General features: G+C 40.1%; 1 protein-coding gene across 1 annotated transcript in view; it reads left to right on the plus strand.

Annotated features, from left to right (window-relative positions):
• Positions 1–23,087, plus strand: part of CPA6 (carboxypeptidase A6) — a 49,178-nt gene that overhangs the window by 13,032 nt on the left and 13,059 nt on the right. The window contains exons 2-8 of the mRNA XM_044424190.1: positions 5,227–5,302; positions 8,207–8,331; positions 9,430–9,544; positions 10,295–10,396; positions 13,281–13,385; positions 18,411–18,521; positions 18,684–18,774. Of these exons, the coding sequence (XP_044280125.1) occupies positions 5,227–5,302; positions 8,207–8,331; positions 9,430–9,544; positions 10,295–10,396; positions 13,281–13,385; positions 18,411–18,521; positions 18,684–18,774 (725 nt within the window). The remainder of the gene's footprint in view (positions 1–5,226; positions 5,303–8,206; positions 8,332–9,429; positions 9,545–10,294; positions 10,397–13,280; positions 13,386–18,410; positions 18,522–18,683; positions 18,775–23,087) is intronic.

The following is a 23,087-nucleotide window of genomic DNA, read 5'->3' on the forward strand; positions in this document are numbered from 1 at the left end:
TTTGCCCTTGCACAGACTGAATGGCGTCAATTTATGCTTGCTATGTACAAATGGAAGGTGTGAGGCCATAGAGAATTTAGCATTGGCAGTCGTGCACAATTTGCACAGCTAGATTTTCAATTGTGCAACTTATCTGTTTTTGATGACTTACCTATCTTGCACTCTAAACACAGCCTATAATGAGTTCCTTCATAGGTGATGCAGTGTGATGTGTGACCACACACTGCTGGGTATTTAGGAACTAAACAGCATAGTTTAGTGTTTATTTAAACCAATAGTCCAGGTTTGCACATCTTGTTGCATAATCTACAAATCTATATGCTAATTGGGTGTTACATTGTAAAAAGAAAGGCATTAATATGTTTCGTGGCTAGGAAACCCATAGGCTTTTAAACCAAAGGATTGTTGTACATGCAAATAGAGTCCTTTGATTTGATCCCCAATACCACAACAAATCATGGTTTGTGCACTAGACTTAACTAGAATCTGTGCTTTGTTGGCTTATAAAGTCTGGCCTGTTTAAACCATGGTTTGTTGTGATGTCTAAACTGGCTTATTCCTGGGTTGTGCTGCTCTTTACCCAGAAACAGAGGCATCCAGCAATAGCAGCCTGAAAATGAAATGGCTCTGGAGGTTGGCAAAATGGCTGGAGAGGAAGAAACCAGAAACAGGAAAATAAATCATGTTTATTTGCTCATTTGCAAGGCAACCTATCACTAAAGCAACAAACTACGATTGACATAAAATATGGTTTCTTGGACTGGTAACCTTTTCTTTCAATCCATGTCCATCATGGCTGGTAGTCCAGGGGGTGGAAACACTGAGGGAGCTATTATGCCTTATCATCAGAGCATTCCTTCAGAGAGGGTAGGGTTCCCACCTACCTGAAGAAGGCTATTGTATGGCCCCTCCTTAAGAAACCTAATTTGAACGCCCTGGACCTTAACAATTTTAGACCAGTCTCAAATATACCTTCTATGTAAGATGATAAAGTCAGCGGTATCTCTCTGCTTCAGGCAGTCCTAAATGATACTGATTTTCTGGACCCATTTCAAACTGGCTTCAGAGTTGAGACTGCTTTGGTAGTTCTAGGAGATGATCTACAAATCAGAATTGACAGGGAGAGTGTGTCCCTGTTGGTTCTGTTGGATGTCTCAGTGGTCTTCAATAGTATTGACCATAGTATCCTTCTGGATCAACTGAGGGAGTTGGAAATTGGAGGTACAGCTCTGCAGTGGGTGCATTTCTGTCTCTCAGGTTGGTTCCAGATGGTGATGCTTGGAGACTTTCACTCCTCTGAGGATGATCTGATTTGGGCTCCGTTCTGTCACCAGTGCTATTTAACATTTGCATGAAGCTGCAGGGAAAGATCATCTGGAGTAATGGCAGTGGCTGTTATCATAATATTGATCTACTTGTCCTTACCATCTTCTGCTGCTTCTTCTAGAAACAGCATCTCCTCTCTGAATGACTGCCTGCGGTGGATAAGGAAAAACAAATTAAGTTGAATCCAGACAAATAAGGGTGCTTGCTATTAAGAGTCCAAATCCAGGATCAGAGATGTCTCAACTGGTTCAAGATGGGGTTGCCCTCCCTCTGAATGCTCATGTTTAAAGTTTGGGGATGCTGCTTGACCCAATCCTTCAGATGTCAGCTCAGATAGAAACCATGGTCAAGAGTGTCTGCTATCAGCTTCAGCTGATTTGCCAGCTGCATCCCTGCAAGAGAATGACCTGAAAACAATAGTAAACATGTTGGTAACTTCTAGGCTTGATTTCTGCAATGTATTCTACATAGGGCTTCCCTTGTGCCTACTTCAAAAAGTGCAGCTGCAAAATATGGCAACCAGGCCAGTCTCTGGGACAACACAGGTAGACCACATATTAATGATTTTAAACACTTTGCTCTGGCTGCCGATATGTTTCCAGATGCAGTGGAAGGTGTTGGTAATTACCTTTAAAGCCCTTCATGGCCTGTGTCCAAGAACACCTTCAGGAGTACCTTTGCCCATACATTCTGCCTTCCCAGCTAAGGTCCTCTGGGGATAATCTTCTGGAGTTTGCTTCCATAAGATTAATGTCAACTACCCACAGGACTTAATGGTTGCCCCCTAATTGTGGAATGGCCTGCTGGGAGAGATACATCTGATATCTCAGACTAAAACCTTCAAGAGGGAGTTAAAGATGTATCTCTTTGAACAGACCTTTCTCTTTGAAGAGACCATGCCTCTTTATAAGAGCTCAGAATGGGAGAATTCACATTTCTTCAGGTAAAGGTATAAATTTTCGAGGACAGTGACATAAAAATGTGGTACTTCAGGTTCTAGAACTAAATACAAGCTGAGAGCAATGTTTGTTTTTCCTTACAGAGTCTGAAATTTCTACAAGACATTTGTAGAAAATATTCCTGTAGGAGCAATAAATCAGAATGCTTCAAAACAGTAGGATTTAATCACACAGTGTACACTAATGGATTTTTTAAGGAATTCATCTCCTTTTGCTTTTCCTGTATTTAGAACAAATTAAACTGTATTTTAAAATTGTGTTACATTTCCTCAATCTTGCATTTATTCAAATATCTAGGTGTATGAATGGACTTGACTGGGACAGAGGTGTGACTCACAGCAGATTGTCCTGGGTGCCTGAGTTTGCACTATACAACAAGCAAGTGTTGATTGTTATCATTGTTTGTCACATTTTTCAAACCCAGTCATGGTGACTGCCCACTGTCTCTTATTATGGTTGTCAGTCATACTAAGACATAGCAGCCTGTTCTAGGATTTTTCCATACAATTGTTTGTTGTGTCATTTGAACTTTGACAGCACAACCCGTTGTAGGTCAAGTCCCAGAGTAAGTGATGCTGCTTGGTAAGCTCATAGCATTCTCCCACCCTCAGCCTCACCCACAGCCTCTTCCCTTCCTCTGCATGAGAGGCCTGCTTTCAACAGGCCCTGGGATCCTTCAGTCAGTTTAGTGGTGCTGCCCTAGTAATGTGGCAGTGCTTCCAAGCTGATCAGCCCTCGGTCCTTCCTGAGAGGTAGGAGCCACAAAGAGACCACCCCCTGGGGCAGAGGGCAACTGGCTCGGAGCAGAGTGGATCAGGCACCCCCATTTTCTGCTCCCACTTCTGAAGCAGGAGAAGAAGTGACTGATCAGCTTCCCTGTATTTCCCATTGTGCTTCAGGCAGTAAGCCTTGCTTGTTGAGCAGAGACTCCCTGACAGCCCCAGACAGCCAAAATCTGCTCGCAATCACAAGTGCCATTCCTCTCTGCAGTGTCCCCTAGGCCTAGGGTACTGCCTGGAGGAATGAAAGGGAAGGAGGTGAGGGAAGGGAACAAAGCAAACAGGATGAGCCTGACTATTTGGAAAGCAGGCCTCGGGTAATAACCAGATTAGTGCATCTTGAAGAATGGGCAGTGTGCCAAACAACTCCTGGGAGAATCAGGTCAACACAATCTGATTTGTATGTCGTGGCAAGCCATGGTGGCCTGTTATTTTGTGTAGCAGCCATGTGGCTTAGCATGCTATCTGAACCCAGATGATTTTTTCCACTATGGGTTACTTTCTGTACATAAGCCTCCTTGAGAACCCATTGCTTGTGGTAGTGTTGCTTAGGGCAGCTTGTCATGATACCTAAACCTGGAAGGGCAATTTTATCATGGGTTGTTGGGGATGGCTCGGTAGCTTCACAAAGAGAAGTACAAAAACTAGTGCTGCTGCTATTCCCAACCCATCCCATCTCAGCGCCCTATGCCTCAAGTTGCACTTTTTCATATAAATCTTAAAGAAAGGACATGGGAGAATGTCCAAAATGCATTCACATTTTAAACATTTATTTTTGGTCCTATGAAATTGTGCAGGAGTGAACGTCTATTGCTAGAAATTTTGCATAATTTTCTCCTCTGTGTTACTGCTGTCTCTTGAAAGTTGTGCAAATTTCCTTTCTATTTTACTCATCTGCCTTGAAATTTATGCAATTTCCCCTTCTGTTTTACAGTACTGTCTTGAAATTTGTGTGTTTTTATCATCCTGTCTCATCTGCCTTAAAATTTGCATATGCTTATTCACTCAGTCCCTGCTCTCCTTTAAAACTTACAGAATAACACAGATGCATTAAATAAGTTGCTAAGATGATGCCTGCAAATAATGTATAGAGGCCACCTTTGGTTACTTTTCAATAACCATTAGATTACTTTTTTTCTCTTTTTGGAAATGGGATTTTCATTAATCTACCTTCTTTGCAGACCAATAACAAAAGCATTTCCCAGCAACATATCAATCAAGCCAACCATCAAAACCTATAACGTTGTATTTTAATGTCTTTGCTTCTTGGTCACGTCTTTTATTCAGACTTGATGCAACATAGGTGCTGAATCCAACTAGAATAAGCAATACATATGCATTAGTAGACCAAACTTATTGTAATATACAAAGCAAATGCCTAATCATTTTAATATGCCATGCTGGCTTTTCTGTTATTGAAATGCCTGTACATGAGCTGTTTTCATTTCCTGTTCAGATTATTTCTTTTTGGATAGGGATGAACATATATTGAATTCATCTTTCATATAATGTGTGCATCTTGGAAATGGGATTGCTAGTTTATCATCTAATGCTGATTTGTGGGCAGCAAACAGAGCCAGGAACCAGAAGCTATGCTAAAGAGTTAGAGCCAAACAGCACACCAATTCACTCCAGAGCCAGAAAGAACACAGTTACTAGGGAAAGTCACAGCCCAAATGAGAAATGTGCCAGCAATGATAGAGGCATAAGTCACTGGGAAAGCATATCCTCTGCATACAGAAGGTCCCAGGTTCCATTCTTAGCATCTCCTGCCGGAAAAAAGGGTAGGAAAAACTCCTGTCTGAAATCCTAGAGAGCTGCTGCCAGTTAGTGTCAATGATACTGAGCTGAATGGACCAGTGGTCTGACTCCATATAAGGCAACTTCCTATATTCCTAAATTCTTACCTGTAAACAAAATTAGGTTCCATTTTGTCTGTGTTTCAGTGCCAATGTGAAGCAAGTTATTGGATCTGCATTGCTATACATAAATGTGTCATCATCAGCATCATGATGGCCAAAAGAAAGCATTTCCATTGTTAATCTGGCCTGCTATACCATGTAGGCTATAGTATTTTATGTCAGTCTTAAGCCTAAATTTCCCCCCATTCATTGTCCATGTTGAAAATATCCTTAGGGCTTCATTTTGGTGTGATTTAACAGGGATAAGGTGATACGGGTTGTTCCAGAGAATGACAGAGAAGCAGAGATGCTGAAGGTTCTTGCTCAGCAACTTAAGGTGAGTTTGTTCTTTGTGGTGTTTGACAGCTGCCTGTCATCAGAAAATTTATACAAAGGATTATTGGTTCACATGTTATCAAGTGAAGATACACGCATCACTGATATATGGAGTAACAGTTTCTGGCCGGTTTCTCACCATTCTATTATTTAATTAATCTAAATTGACTATCATTACAAGGCAGCTTGGTTGGTAGGAATCCATAGCTTTAGAATTTGGCTTATACCAGCTCAGACTATTTGTCTTTCCTCATACTTTGAGTTTAGTGCACAGTACATATGCAACTAAGTAACTGTAGGACTTTTGCAAATAAAGAGGGCACAGAAAAACAGTTCTGCAGGACACATGAGCCCTTTATTATTTCTGTGGTTCAGTAACCTTTGTCTGGTGACATATCAAACATCCCTCTATTTTTATTATAATCCTTCTTAAGCAGCAAATATTTGGAGCTTCATACTGCTTTTATAAGCAGTACCTATGCATACAGAGCCAGTCCTGCTATCATGCAGAGTAAAGCAACTGCCTCGGGTATACTGGGAGCCAACAGCAGCAGGTTTCTAAGCATTCCTGCTGAGGTCCACTGCAATTTCCCTCTGCAAAACCTGTCCTATACCACTAAGCTAGCCCTGAAGATGCCATTTTGGGGCCAACACTGAAGTAAGATCCAACTGCCAATGCAGCCAGCTTCTGCACAGAACAGGTAAGGAGTGCTGTCTTGTTCATTGCCTCGTCCAGCAAAAGATCACATGCTGGGGCTGGCCCTGGCATGCAGGCATGAAAGATTTCTAGCCAAGATTTTTTGCAGTACTTATCTAGGAGTATCTTTCTGTGGCCCCTTCCTGTGTAACTTGTCAACAACCAAGCCAATCAGCACAACATGAAATCAAAAATGTCCAGAACTTTTTTTAGGATGTGAGCCTGTGGGTTTTTTTTTTTTTTTTTGGCTTTGGCTTTGGCTTTGGCTTTTGTTGTGTTGTGTTGTGTTGTGTTGTGTTTTGCAAGGTATGGTCTCCTTAATCTATTCCAATCACTGTATATAAGGAAAGGACCAGAAGATAGCATTTGCCAGTCTGGCATATGTTCTTCTATTCAGTACATGAGGACAGGTAGCTAAACTGTCAGTAGCATAATGACTGTGGAGCACAGTAATGCTCTTACTACAGGAAAAGTGTAGGCATAAGCCCATTACTGTACTTTTACATGAGGGTACATATGGTTCCAGACAGGGTATACATATATCCCCCACTACTCATAACCTTCTCAAAAGTCTATTTAGGGTACAATCCTATGCATGTTTAAATAAAAAGGTCATTCAGCTCCCAGCATTCCCCAGATAGCCTTGCCCCAAAATGTCATATAACTGAAGCGCATATTTCTGCCTCTACAAATCTATCAGCATAGCAAAGGCAATAAGCTAAAGAGCTGGAGGACAGCAATAACATACAAATTACTTTAATTATATATTCCATTATGCTAGCCTTCAAGGTAAATTTTTGGTTTGAGAATGTAGACGTGTTTTAAGAAGCCCTGAATGCTTCTGGCTTATGTTGTAAATATAAATCACCTATCGCATTACTTATATTCTCTCTTCCTCAAGGGGAAAGCAAATAAATTTGAAAGCAGTATAATAAAGTTGAGAATATTTCCAAGAGTGAACTTGTTATACCTAAACCAGTAGAAGTCTGTGAAAGGTTTATTTGATTGATTTGTTTTCAGAGTGGCCCTCGGCATCTTAGCACTTTCCTCCAAGAACACACTGTTCCTAGGGAAATCTGAAAACTATTTTTGACAAGTCTATGCACTCTCTTTATAATGTTCTACCTAGTGTTAGCTATTTTAAAGCAACATATATGCAACTTGATTGAAAGAGGAGTTTCAGACCTAGACATGTGGCTTACATCTAATTCCCAAAAGGTCTCTCTCTAGCACAGCCTGGTTTATAGCTAACTTCAGAAACACCTAGCTGCATGTCCATCCCTATCCGAATTAAGGAATTTTCCAAAAACTAGCAAACTGACCTGCAGCAAACTCCCTTGTCCAATTCCAAAAACACATTTCATACTTAATGCTAGCAACATATACAGAACTCATTGCTCTGCACCTATACTTACCACACATATTATATAATAACATTCCTAAGAAATGTTTTGCCGATAGTACATGTTACATGTGTACTTTGTAACAATACAGCCAAGTTAACTTCCTCAATATAGCATCTATAGCTTCATCTATAGTGAAGCAATAATATATAACATAGGACCAGTATTACTTTTATGTACAAATAAACATTTTGATAAGAAAAAACACCAAAATCTGATTTATAATGGCATAATAAATCTGTATCATACAATGTACCCAAGTATTGTCTGGTTGTGATTAAGTTTATTTCTCAATTTGAAAAACTGGGAAACATCTTGTTATATAAAATAGTTGTAGATTCAGGGGCTAAGGTTGTTCTTTGCAAAACTCAGTGGGACAATTCAGATTAGATAAGTACAGGATTGCATTGTAAATCTGCTTGACTGTAGAGTGAGCAGAAAAGCATAAGGGTTGAAAACTAAGATATTACAAAGAATTTCTGGGTTTGCCACACTAATTAACATGACACATTTCAGCATAATGTTTTTGTAAGTGGTATGATGAAAGAGTAGGTTGAAGCAATTCCACTTTGTCTAATTCAGGATTAATTTTTAATGTTAAAAATGGAGCTAAAATGATCCTAACATTCAAATTGTAAACTTTTCTCAGGCTGCAATAAGAACCACATATTATTCACTAATAATTCAGGGATGATCATGTTTTTATAGCACATCAATGGAAAATGGCCCTTGATATATTATATTTACAGATGTTTGCAATCTAGACTGAATAAATATGAATTACAGGTTGGTTCCTGCACTACAGGTGGACCTGTGGCAGCCTGGTAGCATCTCCTACATTTCCAAGGGTGCCATTACAGATGTCCGTGTATCAAGGAACAATTCACAAATTCTTCTACCCTACCTGCAACAAGCGAGCATCCAGTATATGTAAGCATGGATTTTCATTCCTGAAAGTCCACCGGTTTTGTTGCATCATGGTTTAGAACTGTTACATCTGTTACATCTGGGCCTCCTCCTCCCGGTATACCCTTTTGTCTATTTCCCCCAGTACCCATTTCCTACAGAGGTTCCTCTTTCATCTAATCCCTCTAACCACCTCCTTTCGCATCCATGGCAGCGCTCTCCTCCGCCTTCCCAGCTTACTGACTAGAGGTATCGTCAAGGCTTGCTCCTCCAAAACCTCCCTTTTGAGTGCTATCCACCCCTCCTCAACTTGCTTACCTTCCAGTAACCTATCCCAGGAGACTTTCCCCAGTCTGACCTTCAGTTGGCCAAAATTGGCCCTCTTGAAGTCCAGCTTCTAGTGCTTGACCTGCTGCACGTCCCCAGTCCTCTGATCTCAAAGCAAAGGATGGAGTGATCACTCACATCCAGAGCTCCCCTAATCTGTACTTCCTGTATCAGCTTCTCCCTATTGGTCAAGACCAAGTCAAGGATGTTTCCCCCCCTCGTCGCCTCTCGGACCCTCTGTGTGAAAAACCCTCCTTCTATAGCTTCTAGGAAGCAACGTGACCTGGCTGTCACCGCCGAATGAGTCTCCCAACTAATATCCAGGAGATTGAAATCTCCCATAATTACTGTGTCTCTCCCCCGAGGTATCCTTAGAACCTGACCTGTAAGGACATCATCCAGGGTCTCAAGTTGACCTGGAGGGCAATAACATACCCCCAGTGTCAGGTCTCCTTCCCTGTCAAAACCCCTAAGTTTCACCCAGACTGCCTCTACCGAATCCCCATCTGTGCTGCATTCTATCTCACTGCATCCTATCCCTTCCCTGACTTATAAAGCCACGCCCCCACCCCTCTTCCCCTTCCTGTCCTGGATCTGAGAGTCCAAATTATTCTGTGCCCCCCTACCCCAGACAAGATCAGGAGGCTATAGGATTGCATTCTAAATCTGTTTAAATACTTGTTATTTCATTTTACCTAACTGTAGTCTGGGGAGTTACCATTAAAATGGAGGTAATATAATATTTTTTCTGTGAGCTTTTACTGCATTCAGAGAAGTTTCTTTCTTTTGACATAGAGTCCTCATATCTGATCTGCAAAAAGCAGTAGAAAAGCAAAGTGGTTCGAGGTTATCTAGAAACCGGAGATCATTATCAGGATACAGCTATGAAGTATATCATTCACTGGAAGAAGTATGTAACATTAAAATGGCATGTCACATATTTGCGAGTGCATGTTCTTATCCTTGAATAGGAAGAGACCACAGAAATAGCTGGCTTGTATTACTTTTTGTTTTTATAAGAGCCTTTAAAATAAGGTATCTTTAAAAAAATACCTAGATAGGCAACTCTAATAAGCAATGAAAAAGTCTTATGACTTCCTTAGAAGTAGTGGGAATACCTAGAGCACAGGGAAAGAAACTAAATGCTACTACATGGCCTCTGTTGAAGCCTTGAGAACTGCACTAGGGTGAGAAAGTAGAGCAGGGAAGTGATCGGCTGCTGATTCTGCTTTCTGCTCTTTATACTCTTGGAGTTGTTTGCAGTCTATTGTTTACTGATCCCTGAATGTGTTAGAAAGCTTTATTTGATCCTGCCTTGCACATTACTGATAAATAGTAATTGATACTACGTTGTTATTGTTTTTTTCCTATTCTGTAACAAAGTTGAAATGCTGTAATGTTAGTAGTAGTGAAAGGAACAGCTTGGCTTGCTTATTGTTGTGAAGATTAACTTATTGTAACTGATGTATCAGTTGCTTTCTTTGTGAACCACCCAGAGAGATTTGCCTATTGGGTGGTATGGAAATATAATAAATGATACATTAATAATTAGCTATCAACATATTGTGCTAGTATATCATTGCGGTATTTGATATCTCTGCTGAAGAAAAATAATTCAAATGTGTTCACACATCCTACTCTTTCTTTCTTTCTTTCCCAGATTCAAAGTTGGATGTATCATTTGAACAAAACTCATTCAGATCTTGTTCACATGTTCTGTGTGGGCAAGTCATATGAAGGAAGACCACTTTTTGTGCTAAAGGTAGATTTTAGTTGGTAAAATACTAGTGAAGTCATGGGAATATATAAGAGTCAATGGTTAGCTGCCTAGAAAAAAAAGATAAAATATACAGTCAGATACATTTTCTGTGAGTATTTTAAAAGCCAGTTGGTCCCATAATAAATATTACTGCAATAACTGCTTCCATATGAGCCACTGGTATTAGCATGGGAACTTATTTCATGATTCATAACAGTACTGCATCTGCCCAAATAGCAGCAGGTTGTGGTGGCAGCCAGTCTACCATCTCAAGGCTAAAATTAAACCAAAACCAGTAGGAATGACTTTTGCATCCTTTGGTATCCTTGATGAAATATGAGTCATCCCTTTGTTCGATTCTAGAACTCTTGAGCCTGTTGGCATTTTCAGCATTCATTCTTCCATGCTTTTTATTTCACAAAGGACAGGAACTCTTTGTGAGAAAGGCTGTAGCTCAGTGGCAGAGCATGTATGTTGCATGCAGAAAATCCCAAGTTCAGTCCCTGGCTTTTCCAGTTGGGGTTATGAAAGTTTGTAACTTGGAGACAGTACTGAGCTAGCTAAACTAATGGTCTGATTCAGTAGAAGGCTGCTTTCTTGCCCTTTACACACACGCATGTGCACGTGCACACGCAAAGGTAATACCAAAGGCTGTGCTAAGTCCAATCATTCTGGTTCAGATGATTTGCATCACAGCCATTCCTTGACTCGCGAAACACCTTCCTGCCACTATCCAGGCTTGCTCACTTCTTGCTGACTTGCAAGCCACAGATTCACAGGAGCTAATTCAAAGATCCAAATTCCTGCCCATTGCTTCAGAAGTACCACTTCTATAGAATGCTACCCAGTCCTATATGTTGCTAAAGGAACTTATTTGACATATTGTTCTATACATTATTATCATTACTATTTCATTCCTGTACTGCCTCACAGCCAAAGCCCTTTGGGCAGTTTACACAATCCACAAAAATAGATGATAAAAATGCAGTAAAAATATCATAAAATCAGGGGAGAAAGTTTTAAACAATTAAAAATAGATAATAAAAGCAGATAATACCAAGAAAAAAGGAGTGACTCTGCAAAACATCTGGTGATCCTCCTTACTCCCTGAATGGTTGAGTATTTAAAAACCTAAGAAAAGTGGGTTGTGCTAACCTGGTGCAGAAAAGATGACAGATTTGGTGCCAGCTGAACTGCAGGAAGGAGGTTATTCCATAGATGGGGACCACCACACAGAAAACCCTCCCCCTTGTTGCCACCCTCTGCACTTCCCTCAGAATTGGCACTTGAATGAAGGCTCCAAAGATACTGTCCAGGTAGATTGAGGTTGAGAGAGGCACTTCAATAGGTACTAAAATCCTAAACTGTATGAGGTTTTATAAATTAAAACCAGCACCTTCAACTGAGACCAGAAGCATCCAGGCAGCCAAGGCAAGCAGACCAGAACTGGCCTTATATGTTTGGACCTGTGGGTCCTGGTTATAAATTTGACTGTCACATTCAGCACCAGTGGCACCCCACTTAGACTGCATTGTAGTAATCCTATTCAGAGATTATCGGAGGGTAGAGTACTGAAACCAGTCTGTCTCTGTCCAGATAGAGGTATAGCTTGCCCACCAGCCAAACCTGGTAGAAGGCACACCAAGCCATCAATGCCATCCGAACCTTGAATGATCAAGATGGATCAAGGAACACCCCCAAGCTACAAACCTGTTACTTCAGGGGAAGTGCAAGCCCATCTAGAACAGTTTGAATGTTCCCCTATGAGATGTTCAACCAAACCACCCACCAGCAGCATCTCAATCTTTCTGGAATGAGTTTTTGTTTGTCAGCCCTCATCCAGTCCATTGAAATAGCCAGGCATTGGTTTAGCACATTCACAGCTTTACCTGATGGCAGTGAAAAGAAGAAATAGATCTGCATCTCATCAACATACTGATGACAACACATTCCAAAACTCTGGATGACCCTACTCAGTTGAATACCATGGGGCTCAGAACAGAGCCCTGAGCAACTCCATGCTGGAGAATTCACCACTCGAATAGGAGTGGAACCATGACAATGCAGTTCCCCCCACTCCCAACTCAGACATTTGCCCCAGCAGGATACTATGGTTAATGGTACCAAAAGCTGCTGAGAGATCCAGGAGTATCAACAGGGAAGTACTCCCCATGTCATTCTCCTGGCATAGGTCATCATACAGGGCAACCAAGTCTGTTTCTGTGCCAAAACCAGGCCTGAACCCCAACTGAAATGGATCCAGATAATTAGTCTCATCCAAGAGTTCCTGAAGTTGACTGACAACCATCCCTGTTTCCTTACTACATGCTGGTAGTGCCAAGTTATCAAAAGGCTTGTCTGAATTCTTTGGAGGCTTCCTACTTTTTCCATGACTCAGGGATGGCACTGCTCTACATCAGCTGCATCTTTTCACAAATAAATTAGTTCTGACTCCCCTTTTTCCTTATTTATTTTGAGGATTCCTTATCTGATTGACAATAAGGTAACAGCCCCAGTCTCACACTTAGTGAGTTTCCCTCCTTCCTGGTTTTCATTGTTGGCAACATATGCAAACTAATTTCTTTGACCAATTCTTTTAAAAGCCTCCATAAAAATTACAGATGTAAATTTCTTTTGAGGCTGTTATGAAGGAAAAGCAATTCAACTATTTCCCTTTGTCCATTGGTGGATTTAATCTCTAACAGCATGGTCAATTACTTTTGAAACTATAAGCGACCATTTACAGTAGTCAAATGTTTGCATGAAAAGTTCAACAAAGAGCAAAATTGCACTGGCAATTTTTTACAGCACATGTCCATTAAGCCTGCACAACTCTTGCTCCTGGCCTTTGTTTCTTATCCTTATTTATGCATGTTTACTGTTACAGCTAGGCAAAAGAACACGCGTTTATAAGAAAGCTGTCTGGATGGACTGTGGAATCCATGCAAGGGAATGGATTGGCCCAGCCTTTTGCCAGTGGTTTGTGAAAGAAGTAAGGATTGATTTACCTACAGTATTGCAAAATTTAGGAATTTCTTACCCAGTATTTACAATATGCTTCTATGACAAGGATCAGTTCATTTCTGATGTCTATTTGTAATGGCAAATTAGAATGTAGGTGCCTGTGTCTGTCAGAGAAACATTAAACTTCAAATATCCATCAAAGTATTCTTAGCAGCCATGGTGAAATTCCATCTGCTATTAATCCTGTCTTAGATGGATATGGCTGATATAACTCCATTGTCTTAGTGACTGTCCAAACTCTTGATACAGGACTTGATTTGGTAATCTTTGGAAGGTGACATTGATCAAGGTACTTCTGAGCAAAAATCTACTCTTGAGTTTTGCCATGAGCTTTTAACATGCAGTCAAGGGACTGCATGAGGTCGTTGTTTAACTGATTATTTTGAAAGGCAGAGAGTGCAGAAGCACAAATCACTTTCATTCCCTTATTTTATTTGCTTGTAAAATTTGCATTCTACATTTCTACCAAATGGTGCTAAAGACAGTTAATAGCAATAACAGAAGGATAATGCAATACAACGGAACAGCAATACAAATACAAAATACTACCATTAAAAATCAATACAAATAATACTTTTAAACCAGTTTCAGTATGTATACACATACAAATCAGTTTGGAGGCAGAATTATTCAGGCCTCTCTTGGCAAGGAATTCCATAGACAGTGAAGGCATTCTCTAAAGTTTCCACAAAATGAGCTTCAGATGTCATTGGGACAGATGGAAAAGCCTCTCCTGGCGATCTCAAAACCTAGTCAGGAAAAATGCATTCTTTCAAATAACATGATTCAAAGTCATGTAGAGTATGTAGGCCATAACAAGCACTTTGACTATGCCTTGAAATGGCCCAAAAACCATTGGCTATGATGTCATATGGAGATCAGATTTTCTCTATAACCTGCCCCCTCAATAGTCTCACTGAAATTTCCAAACATTCTTTAAAGGGCGTTTGAGAAACTTGACAGAAGTTTACTCTTAAAATTGACCTAAAATTATTGTAAAGATCTTCCAGTTCACCCCCCTGCCACCATTTAGTTGTATAAACATGATTTTAATTGCAGTTTTAATGCTGATAATTACTTGTATTTACAGCCATTGTAATACAGAGCTGTTGTGAAGATCAGGTGGAAGGGGTGGAAGAGCTTTGCATGCTCCCTGATATCCCTGGGGAAAGGAAGGGCTAATGGAAATGTAATAAATGTATGAATACATAATAACATAAGAAAAGCCATACTGGATGAGACCAAAGGTCCATTTAGTCCAGCAATCCATACACACAGTGGCAAACTAGCTGCCCACAGGACCCCTCAAGCAGGACGGGTGAAAGACCTCCTCTGGTCCAGGCTCCTCCTCTGCCAAAGGAGGAAGCACATAGTCAGTAGTCTCCCTCATGAGTCTGTCCAATCCCCTATTAAAGGCATCCTGCCATCACTGCTTCCCATGGCAGCACATTCCATAGTTTAACTATAGATTCTGTGGAAGATGTACTTCCTTTTATCTGGCCTAAACCTCCCACCAATCAGCTTCATGGCATAACCCTGGGTTTGAGAGTTATGAGAGGGAGAGAAACGCTTGAAATACCTATGATGCTTCTCAGTAGTGGTATGTTATGCATGTTTTTAAAAGATGGATTGCAGTTCCATCCTGCCACCACAGTGAGGCATATCGAGCATGCGTTTATAAATAGCTCTGGGCAGCCCACACCTCTGCTCTGCTATGCTCGTGGGCTTATTGTTTTTGTTTATACACTCATCTTTACCTTTGAATCTGAAAACAGTGCAACAGGTAAAATACAAAATCTACAAAAGAGATCTACAAAGTAATAATTGAATGAGTTAGAATAGCAAAGCAGCAGTCCAGGTGATCTTGAGCAATAAAACAATAGTCAGATAATTTAGAAAAACAAGCCTGAAGTCTGGATAATCACAAATTGTCTATGTATAACATGAGTTATCAATTTAAGGCATCTTTGCTGGAGGTTTCAGATGAGTGCTGTTCCTGCTAGCAAACAAAATAAATCTGTATCCTATTTCATAGAAAGTGTATGTCTCTGCATTCCCTTTGAATGAATACAATTGTGTTCATTTTTCAGAAAGTGCAATATTCCATAACTGCCAGTACTACAAATCTATGAAAAGCAAGACAGATTTTCTACTTCCCACCTTATCCATGATTTCACTGCAACAAGTTTAAAATACGATCTGCTTTATGCAACATGGCACCATGTTATTAATATTAAAAATATCTAAAATGTTTATTATAATTTGCTTTTCATTTCCTCTGTAAAAATTTGAGAAGTTATAACTGAATTCAATTTAGAATAAGACTGAATTCACTAATGCATTTGGATAAACATGATGATAAAGAACTGTATCACCACAGCAGCTTCTGCATGAAGATTGTCAAACCGCACCAGACCTATGAAATTATTAATCAGCAGTGCATAGACACTTCTGAATGCATTAAGATTTTCTTATTTCTTGTCATATATTACTTGTATGGGGTGATTGTGAAGAACATCTATTCCTGTATGCCATGAAGAATCAGTTCGATACCTTCAACTCACACAGTTGTTCATACTTCCATGCCTGCAGTAGAGCAAACTGTCTGCAGATTGTTAAATTTTTATCTTATTATTATTTTATGTTTTAATATAGGCCAGGATCAGATTTAGTAGAATGGGAGGGGCTTCCCACTGGTCTGTTTCCATGCTATCCCAGTAACTTAGGTGCACATCCTCAAGCCATGAGGCAAATCTGGCCTTTCATAGTTCCCAGTCTGGTTCCTGAGGGACTCTGGGATAATAACGCTCCTTTTCCTGCCTCCACCCCTTTTCCTGTCTGTTGACAATTTGGTGGTTGCGCTGCATTTGTGCATTTTCCCCCATTCTAAAAAGTTGAAATTTATTTATTTACAACCTGTATAACATTCCATATCTATGCAGATTCCACAGCAGTGAACAACATAAAAAGAACAAAAAGATAACAATAAAAAACCACAATATCAAAACAGAATATCAATAAAACAACTGAAGAAGGCTTCTTGGAATAAATATACTTTCAGAAGGTGCCAGAAACAACACAATATTGGTGACTGCCTGGCTTCTAGAGGCAGGGATTTCCACAGAAATGGAACCACCATGCTAAAGTCTTTTCCCTGTTGGACCATGGAACTCCTGTTGGACCATGGTGCCATGTGGAAACACCTTTTAGGCATTTAGCTACTGGCAGTAAGAGCATGGAACTAATATGTGTTGGAATTTTAGTATTTTGGCATCAGTCCTGGATAGTTTTGTCTTCTGCCTCATCCACCACTAGAATATGGTTCCTGAAGTCTCCAAAATTGAATTTAGTTCTCAGACTGAAAAACATTCAGTACCCCTGCAGTAGAATATGAAAAACAGGAAGCAGGAATCCATGTTGCAAGATGGTAATAAAGTATACTATCAAACCCATCAGAAGTGTTTCAGTTTTCATACTTTACCAGAGCAGTATGGGTCTTGGGCCATGGGAGGAAGAGCCGCTTCCCAATGGCATTATCCCATGTGCCTACAAAATATACAGGGCTATGTGGGGACAGTTGACCAGATGAACCCACCAAATTATAGCTCACTCCCTTTTTCTCCCTCCCCACCCCATCAGTGAATTAGTGATTGGGTAGATATTGTAGCATCACATGTACAGGGATCCTATATTAACTTCTGACCTGGACCTCAGTCTCTGGGTCTCAGCAAATTCTGTAGCAGGATGCCTCATGTATAAATGGCAGTTGCACTCTTAAGCTCCATATACTACTATGACTTACTACTAGTAGTAGTAGTAGTGGTGGTGCTTTTCTGTACCACCCTTAGCTGAAGCTCTGAGTGGTTCACAACTTTTTAAGTCACCCATCCAGATTTCAATCAGGCTCAGCCCTGCTTAGCTTCCAGGTGAGGCAGGATCATTCACTTCAGGGTATGCAGAAGCTACTCTCTATATACCTTGAAAATAGTAACTAATAAGGTCAAGCTGGTATTTTATTATTACATTAACTTTGCTACATGAAAAGAATGTTTACGTTCTGCTTTACCTGGATTTGTTAGAAATATTGCAGCTTTTGGAAATACTGGGCCAAAAAGCTTTGTATTAAAATCCAGGAAGAAGTAAAGAGCAAAGCTTAATTGTGCAAAAGCTTAGCTCCTCAAGCTGTCTACAGGAATGAGGCTTCATCCTCAAACATATAAACGTTATGGTGGTAGTGCTGCTGCTGCTGATCTAACATTACATGATTTGTAAACCTATTGACAGCTGAAGTATGAAAGATACAGCATCCATTTCCCCCATTTCTGAATGGTGTGTGTATATATTCTCCTTCAAAATTCATACATAAAACTGGATAAAGCAGTTTGGGGCACTTTACCTAATCACCTATCCTAAAGGCAAGAAGAATATCTTAAAGGAAAAGCAATTTGAGCATCAAGCATAAGGAAGGCCGTAAGGAACTTCAGAACAAAGAACAGCCTAGCTGGATCAGACCAAAGATCCATTTAGTTCAGCACCTAGTTTCACATAGTGAATGACAGGCTTCCTCTAAGAAGCCTTCAAGCAGGACATGGAGGCTATAGCCTACTCTCATTATTCCTCCCCAGAAAGTAACTATTGAGGGCCACTGGATATTGTCATCATAGGCATATCTTCAAGAAGGAGTTTCCCTACCTGTGACTTGGGACTACTCACATATCTCTTTTTTCAAAAAGCAAACATGAGGGTAGCAACCATGTGAGAGAAGGTTAGCACTCTCCCTTTATTCTGCTTTTGTGTTGAAAATTGCCCTCTGAAACTTATTGTCCTCTTTAAAACAAAAGCCAAAAAATGTATGGGCTCATTTCAGACCAAGATTATCCTGCAAAAAGTTTGGAGAATGATGGGGAAAGACTGTTCCTATGGGTTAAATACAAATAATGCAAAATTGTTCAAGTTTCATTTCTTTCGAATGACTTTTTATATCACTTCATAGGCTCTTCAAACATATCAGAGTGATCCAGCCATGAGAAGAATGCTAAATCAGTTGTATTTCTATATCATGCCTGTTTTTAATGTGGATGGATACCATTTTAGTTGGACCCATGTAAGTATTTTCTTAATTTTAAGGTATTAGTATCTCATATAAAACTTTTTATTTATGTATTTAAGGATATGTACTTGAAAAAACTGGAATACACAGATTTGTTAAATGTCTATGATGTAGTTTTACCTTCATATAGTTCGTATTTTCATGTTCTGAAAATAGGATCGATTTTGGAGAAAAACAAGATCAAAGAATTCAAGGTTCCACTGCCATGGCGTAGATGCTAATCGTAATTGGAAAGTGAAATGGTGTGGTAAGTCAAGAAATAGCTTGAATTTAAACAGCAAACAATTTTATTATCCAGTGTATTAAGCAGTGAATATATACGGTTAGAGATATGCTTATTCTATTAGAGTTATGCCAGGATTGAATTCAACTCTTTTCTAGTATTATCTACATTTTCTCCTCCAGAGTTGTAGTTCAGGCCTTGCAACTTTATTTTGCTCTCTGACATGTAGGTTGGAATCTTGTACATATTTAACTTTAAGGAAGTCCCACTGAACCCAACGGGGCTTAAGTCAAAGATTTTCAAGATCACACTGTTGATTTCTGCTATGTTTCCTTCCAGCCTCAACATTTTGTGGGCTTCACAGGATAGTTTAAGGCACAAAGTGTATGGCATAATTGCAAATAATCATTATTGAGGTACAAGGTAGCTAACAGTGGTAAACAGATCAATAAGAGCAAAAAAGAATGAAACAGCAGGGTATTTTTTAGTGTTTAAGACATTTGTTTATTGTGTATTTATTTAAAACTTTTATATTCCAGCTACTACCTAGGTCTCAGGATGGTCTTGCAATAAAATATGTGTATCATTTAGTTACATGATTTAGTTGCAATCCTTAAAACAACCCTGTAAGTAAGTATTGTTACTTTCCATATTACAGATGAGGTGACAGAGCCTATGAGAGTTTGGCTTGTCTGACCTCACTGCTTTGTCCATGGCATAGCTCAGTGTTTCCTGATTCTCAGTTCAGTCTCTTGACTGCTATACACCAGCTCTAATTTTTGTTGTTGTTGTTAGTCGCGAAGTCATGTCCGACCCATCGCAACCCCATGGACAACAGTCCTCCAGGCCTTCCTGTCCTCCACCATCCCCTGGAGTCCACTTAAGCTCACACCAACTGCTTCAGTGACTCCATCTAGCCACCTCATCCTCTGCTGTCCCCTTCGTCTTTTGCCATCTATTGTTCCCAGCGTTAGGCTCTTCTCCAAGGAGTCCTTCCTTCTCATTAGGTGGCCAAAGTATTTGAGTTTCATCTTCAGGATCTGGCCTTCTAAAGAGCAGTCAGGGCATCTAGGGCTGACCTGTTTGATCGCCTTGCAGTCCAAGGGACTTGCAGGAGTCTTCTCCAGCACCACAATTCAAAGTCCTCAATCCTTTGGCGCTCAGCCTTCCTTATGGTCCAGCTTTCACAGCCATATATTGCAACTGGGAAAACCATAGTCTTGACTATACGCACTTTTGTTGCCAGGGTGATGTCTCTGCTTTTTAGTATGCTGTCTAGATTTGCCATAGTTTTCCTCCCCAGGAACAGGCGTCTTTTAATTTCTTGGCTGCAGTCCCCGTCTGTGGTGAACTTGGAGCCCAGGAAAATAAAATCTGTCACTACCTCCATTTCTTCCCCATCTATTTGCCAGGAAGTGAGAGGACCAGATGCCATGATCTTAGTTTTCTTAATGTTGAATTTCAAGCCAACTTTTGCGCTCTCCTCCTTCACCAGCATCAAGAGGCTCTTTAGTTGCTCTTCATTTTCTGCCATGTGAGTGGTATCATCTGCATATCTGAGGCTGTTGCTATTTCTCCCAGCAGTCTTAATTCCAACTGGTGATTCATCTAGCCGCACCTTTCTCATGATGTGCTCTGCATATAAGTTAAATAGGCAGGGCGACAGTATACAGCCTTGCCGAACTCCTTTCTCAATTTGGAACCAATCAGTGGTTCCGTGTCTAGTTCTCGCTGTTGCTTCTTGACCCGCATATAGGTTTCTCAAGAGACAAATAAGATGGTCTGGTACTCCCATCTCTTTAAGAACTTGCCACCATTTGTTGTGATCCACAAAATCAAAGGCTTTAACATAGTCAATGACCAATTCTAATTAGATTATGTTTAATTGATTTATATTGTATCCTAAAGAAACTGAGAAGCTGTCCCCTACTTTTGCCTCATGGTGAGGAAAAAAAACTGTCTGGTGAATCTATCTCAATGTCTCTGGTCTACGTTATTCTTTCACACACAGAGAGAGTTCCACTGATATCTGAGGCAGAAAAACCATGTTATCCATTGGCAGACTCTGCCCTCGCAGGGTGAGATCCAAAGCAACCTATGTCCCTTGGGATACTCTTCCAGAGATTGTAGCATTTCAGGCTTTATCCTCTGTTGGACAAAGTAAAAGAAAATGAAATGAATACATTCTTTAAACCTCAGACTCAGTTGCCTTTTTAAAACATGAAGAGTAGACATGCATTTGGGTGGCTCTTTCAACTATGTATTCCTTTTTATTGCATCAAAGGTTTCCAGCCCAAATTGGGAATTCATTCCTTCTTTTCAGCCTATGTTACCTCGCACACCATCAGGACACACATTCATGCTGCTCTGCACAGAGGGTACTCCCATGTGCTTTTTTTTCTGGCTTCCAATGAGCTGATCCTCACAACAGTAGTTTTACAGAGTTGATGTCAATAGTTTTTTCAGCAGCAAAAGGGAGACAAGAAACGGCCATATATTTGCCCAAGGACAGGAAGAAAACCAACAATAGTGACAGAATTGGAGCTTGGGAAGTTTTTGCTCTGAATCCCTTGAACATTTGTCATCTTACATTGCCTTTCTTGGTGAGATGAAAAAACGAACAGAGAAATCAGAGTTTATATTATCTTGACCTGTTTTAAAAACCTTCACTCACTGTTCTCATGGAGATGTCTTGGTTCCATATTCAGTTTTCAGGCCTTGAAATTCTTAACAGGTGCTTGAGGGCAGGTTTGTTTTGAGCACAAAACCTATTTTTACTTTTTGTTTGCCCTTCTCTGGCACTGAAGATTTTTTACTTTTTGTTTAAGGCAACATTTCTGTGTCAGCTCTGTTTCCCTTCTTTTCTGGCATAAGGACCTTGATGCATTCATTGCTTACCTTTTGTTGCATTTTGCTCTGTATGGAATGCAAGAAGAATTCTTGTAGCCCATGATGACATGGGTGAAGTTATTCATTTCATTGTATCTGTCATTTTATGACTGACTTAAAATTAGCAAATTTGATTACAAATCTAAGCTGCCTTTATTTGGGAGCAGGTCTTGTGGGATCAGAACTCAGTGGTACATCATGCACATTGGGGAAAAAACATATTTCGTTTATGTTCTGGTGGTTTTGAACTAATAGTGACTAACCAAGAAAAAAATCTTGGGGTTGTAATGGACAGCTCAATGAAAATATGTGGCTGATATGAAAATTCCATGTTACACATAATTTGGAAAGGAACTGAAAATAAAACTGCAAATACCATACTCCCCTTGTACAAATATATGGTGCAGCCACACTTGGAATACTGTGTACTCTGTGAATAGAATGCTGGACTAGATCTGATGCAATATGACTTTCTTATATTCTTATCACATGCACTGAAAGCAGATACCAGGTTTGATTATTGGCATCTCTGCTTAAAATGAATTCAGTTGGTGAGTTGGGGAAAGACCTCTGCCAGTGATATTGAAGAGCTGCTAACAGACCTACTTGACAATATTACAGAATATATAACTAGATATGTTTAGACAAGTGTAACTTATGACATCTCAGAGGATACCTGTCAGAAGAAAATGGTACTTTTGGAAGCACAGGCTCTAATTAGATCATGTAACTGCAACCTGGAAATTGTGGGAAATGGAAGTGAACAGAGGTACCCATAGCATAACTTTTCAGCCTGATATAAACTGTCTTACTGTTTCATATCACAGTATCTACCATAATGCAATAGGAGGTAGAGAAAGGTCCTAAAGCAACAGCAAAACAAACACTATGAATTAAACATATTTATTTATGCCCACTTTCTGCCAAAGGTCTCTGTGTTAGGTATATGTAACACTGTCTGCATTAACATTGCATGGTTCTGTCCATTAACCAGAGTGGGAGGGAAGGGGTAACTGTAATAGACAACATGAGATTGACCTTTCTGCTTGAACTATGTCCTTCCTGTCCCTTTACTCCTCCTGCCTCACCTGAAAAGGCAAAAGGTCACACGACCGTTTGCCTTCTCTCTCTTTCTCACCCCCCCCACCTGACACCCTGACCAGAGAAGCATGTGTTTCCCTTCCCTCCTCTTTAAGCTAACCAGCTAGCAATGAAGTAAAAAATCCTGCATGAACATTCCAACATGGCTTCTTCATGCAAGTCACATATGGATTGTTTGTAAGTAAATCAACCCTTTTAAATTTTATTTTTTAAGCTGCTCAGTATGGATTCTAACATATCCAGATGAAAGCAACAGTCTCTTAATTAATCCCACTGTTTAATGCTTACCTCTGCTAAACCTGCATTTAACCAAATATACAACATGTTCCCAACACTGTGGCTTTTCC

Source organism: Varanus komodoensis, unplaced genomic scaffold, assembly GCF_004798865.1.
Source record: "Varanus komodoensis strain SLA01 unplaced genomic scaffold, ASM479886v1 scaffold14_1, whole genome shotgun sequence".
Taxonomy (NCBI): domain Eukaryota; kingdom Metazoa; phylum Chordata; class Lepidosauria; order Squamata; family Varanidae; genus Varanus; species Varanus komodoensis.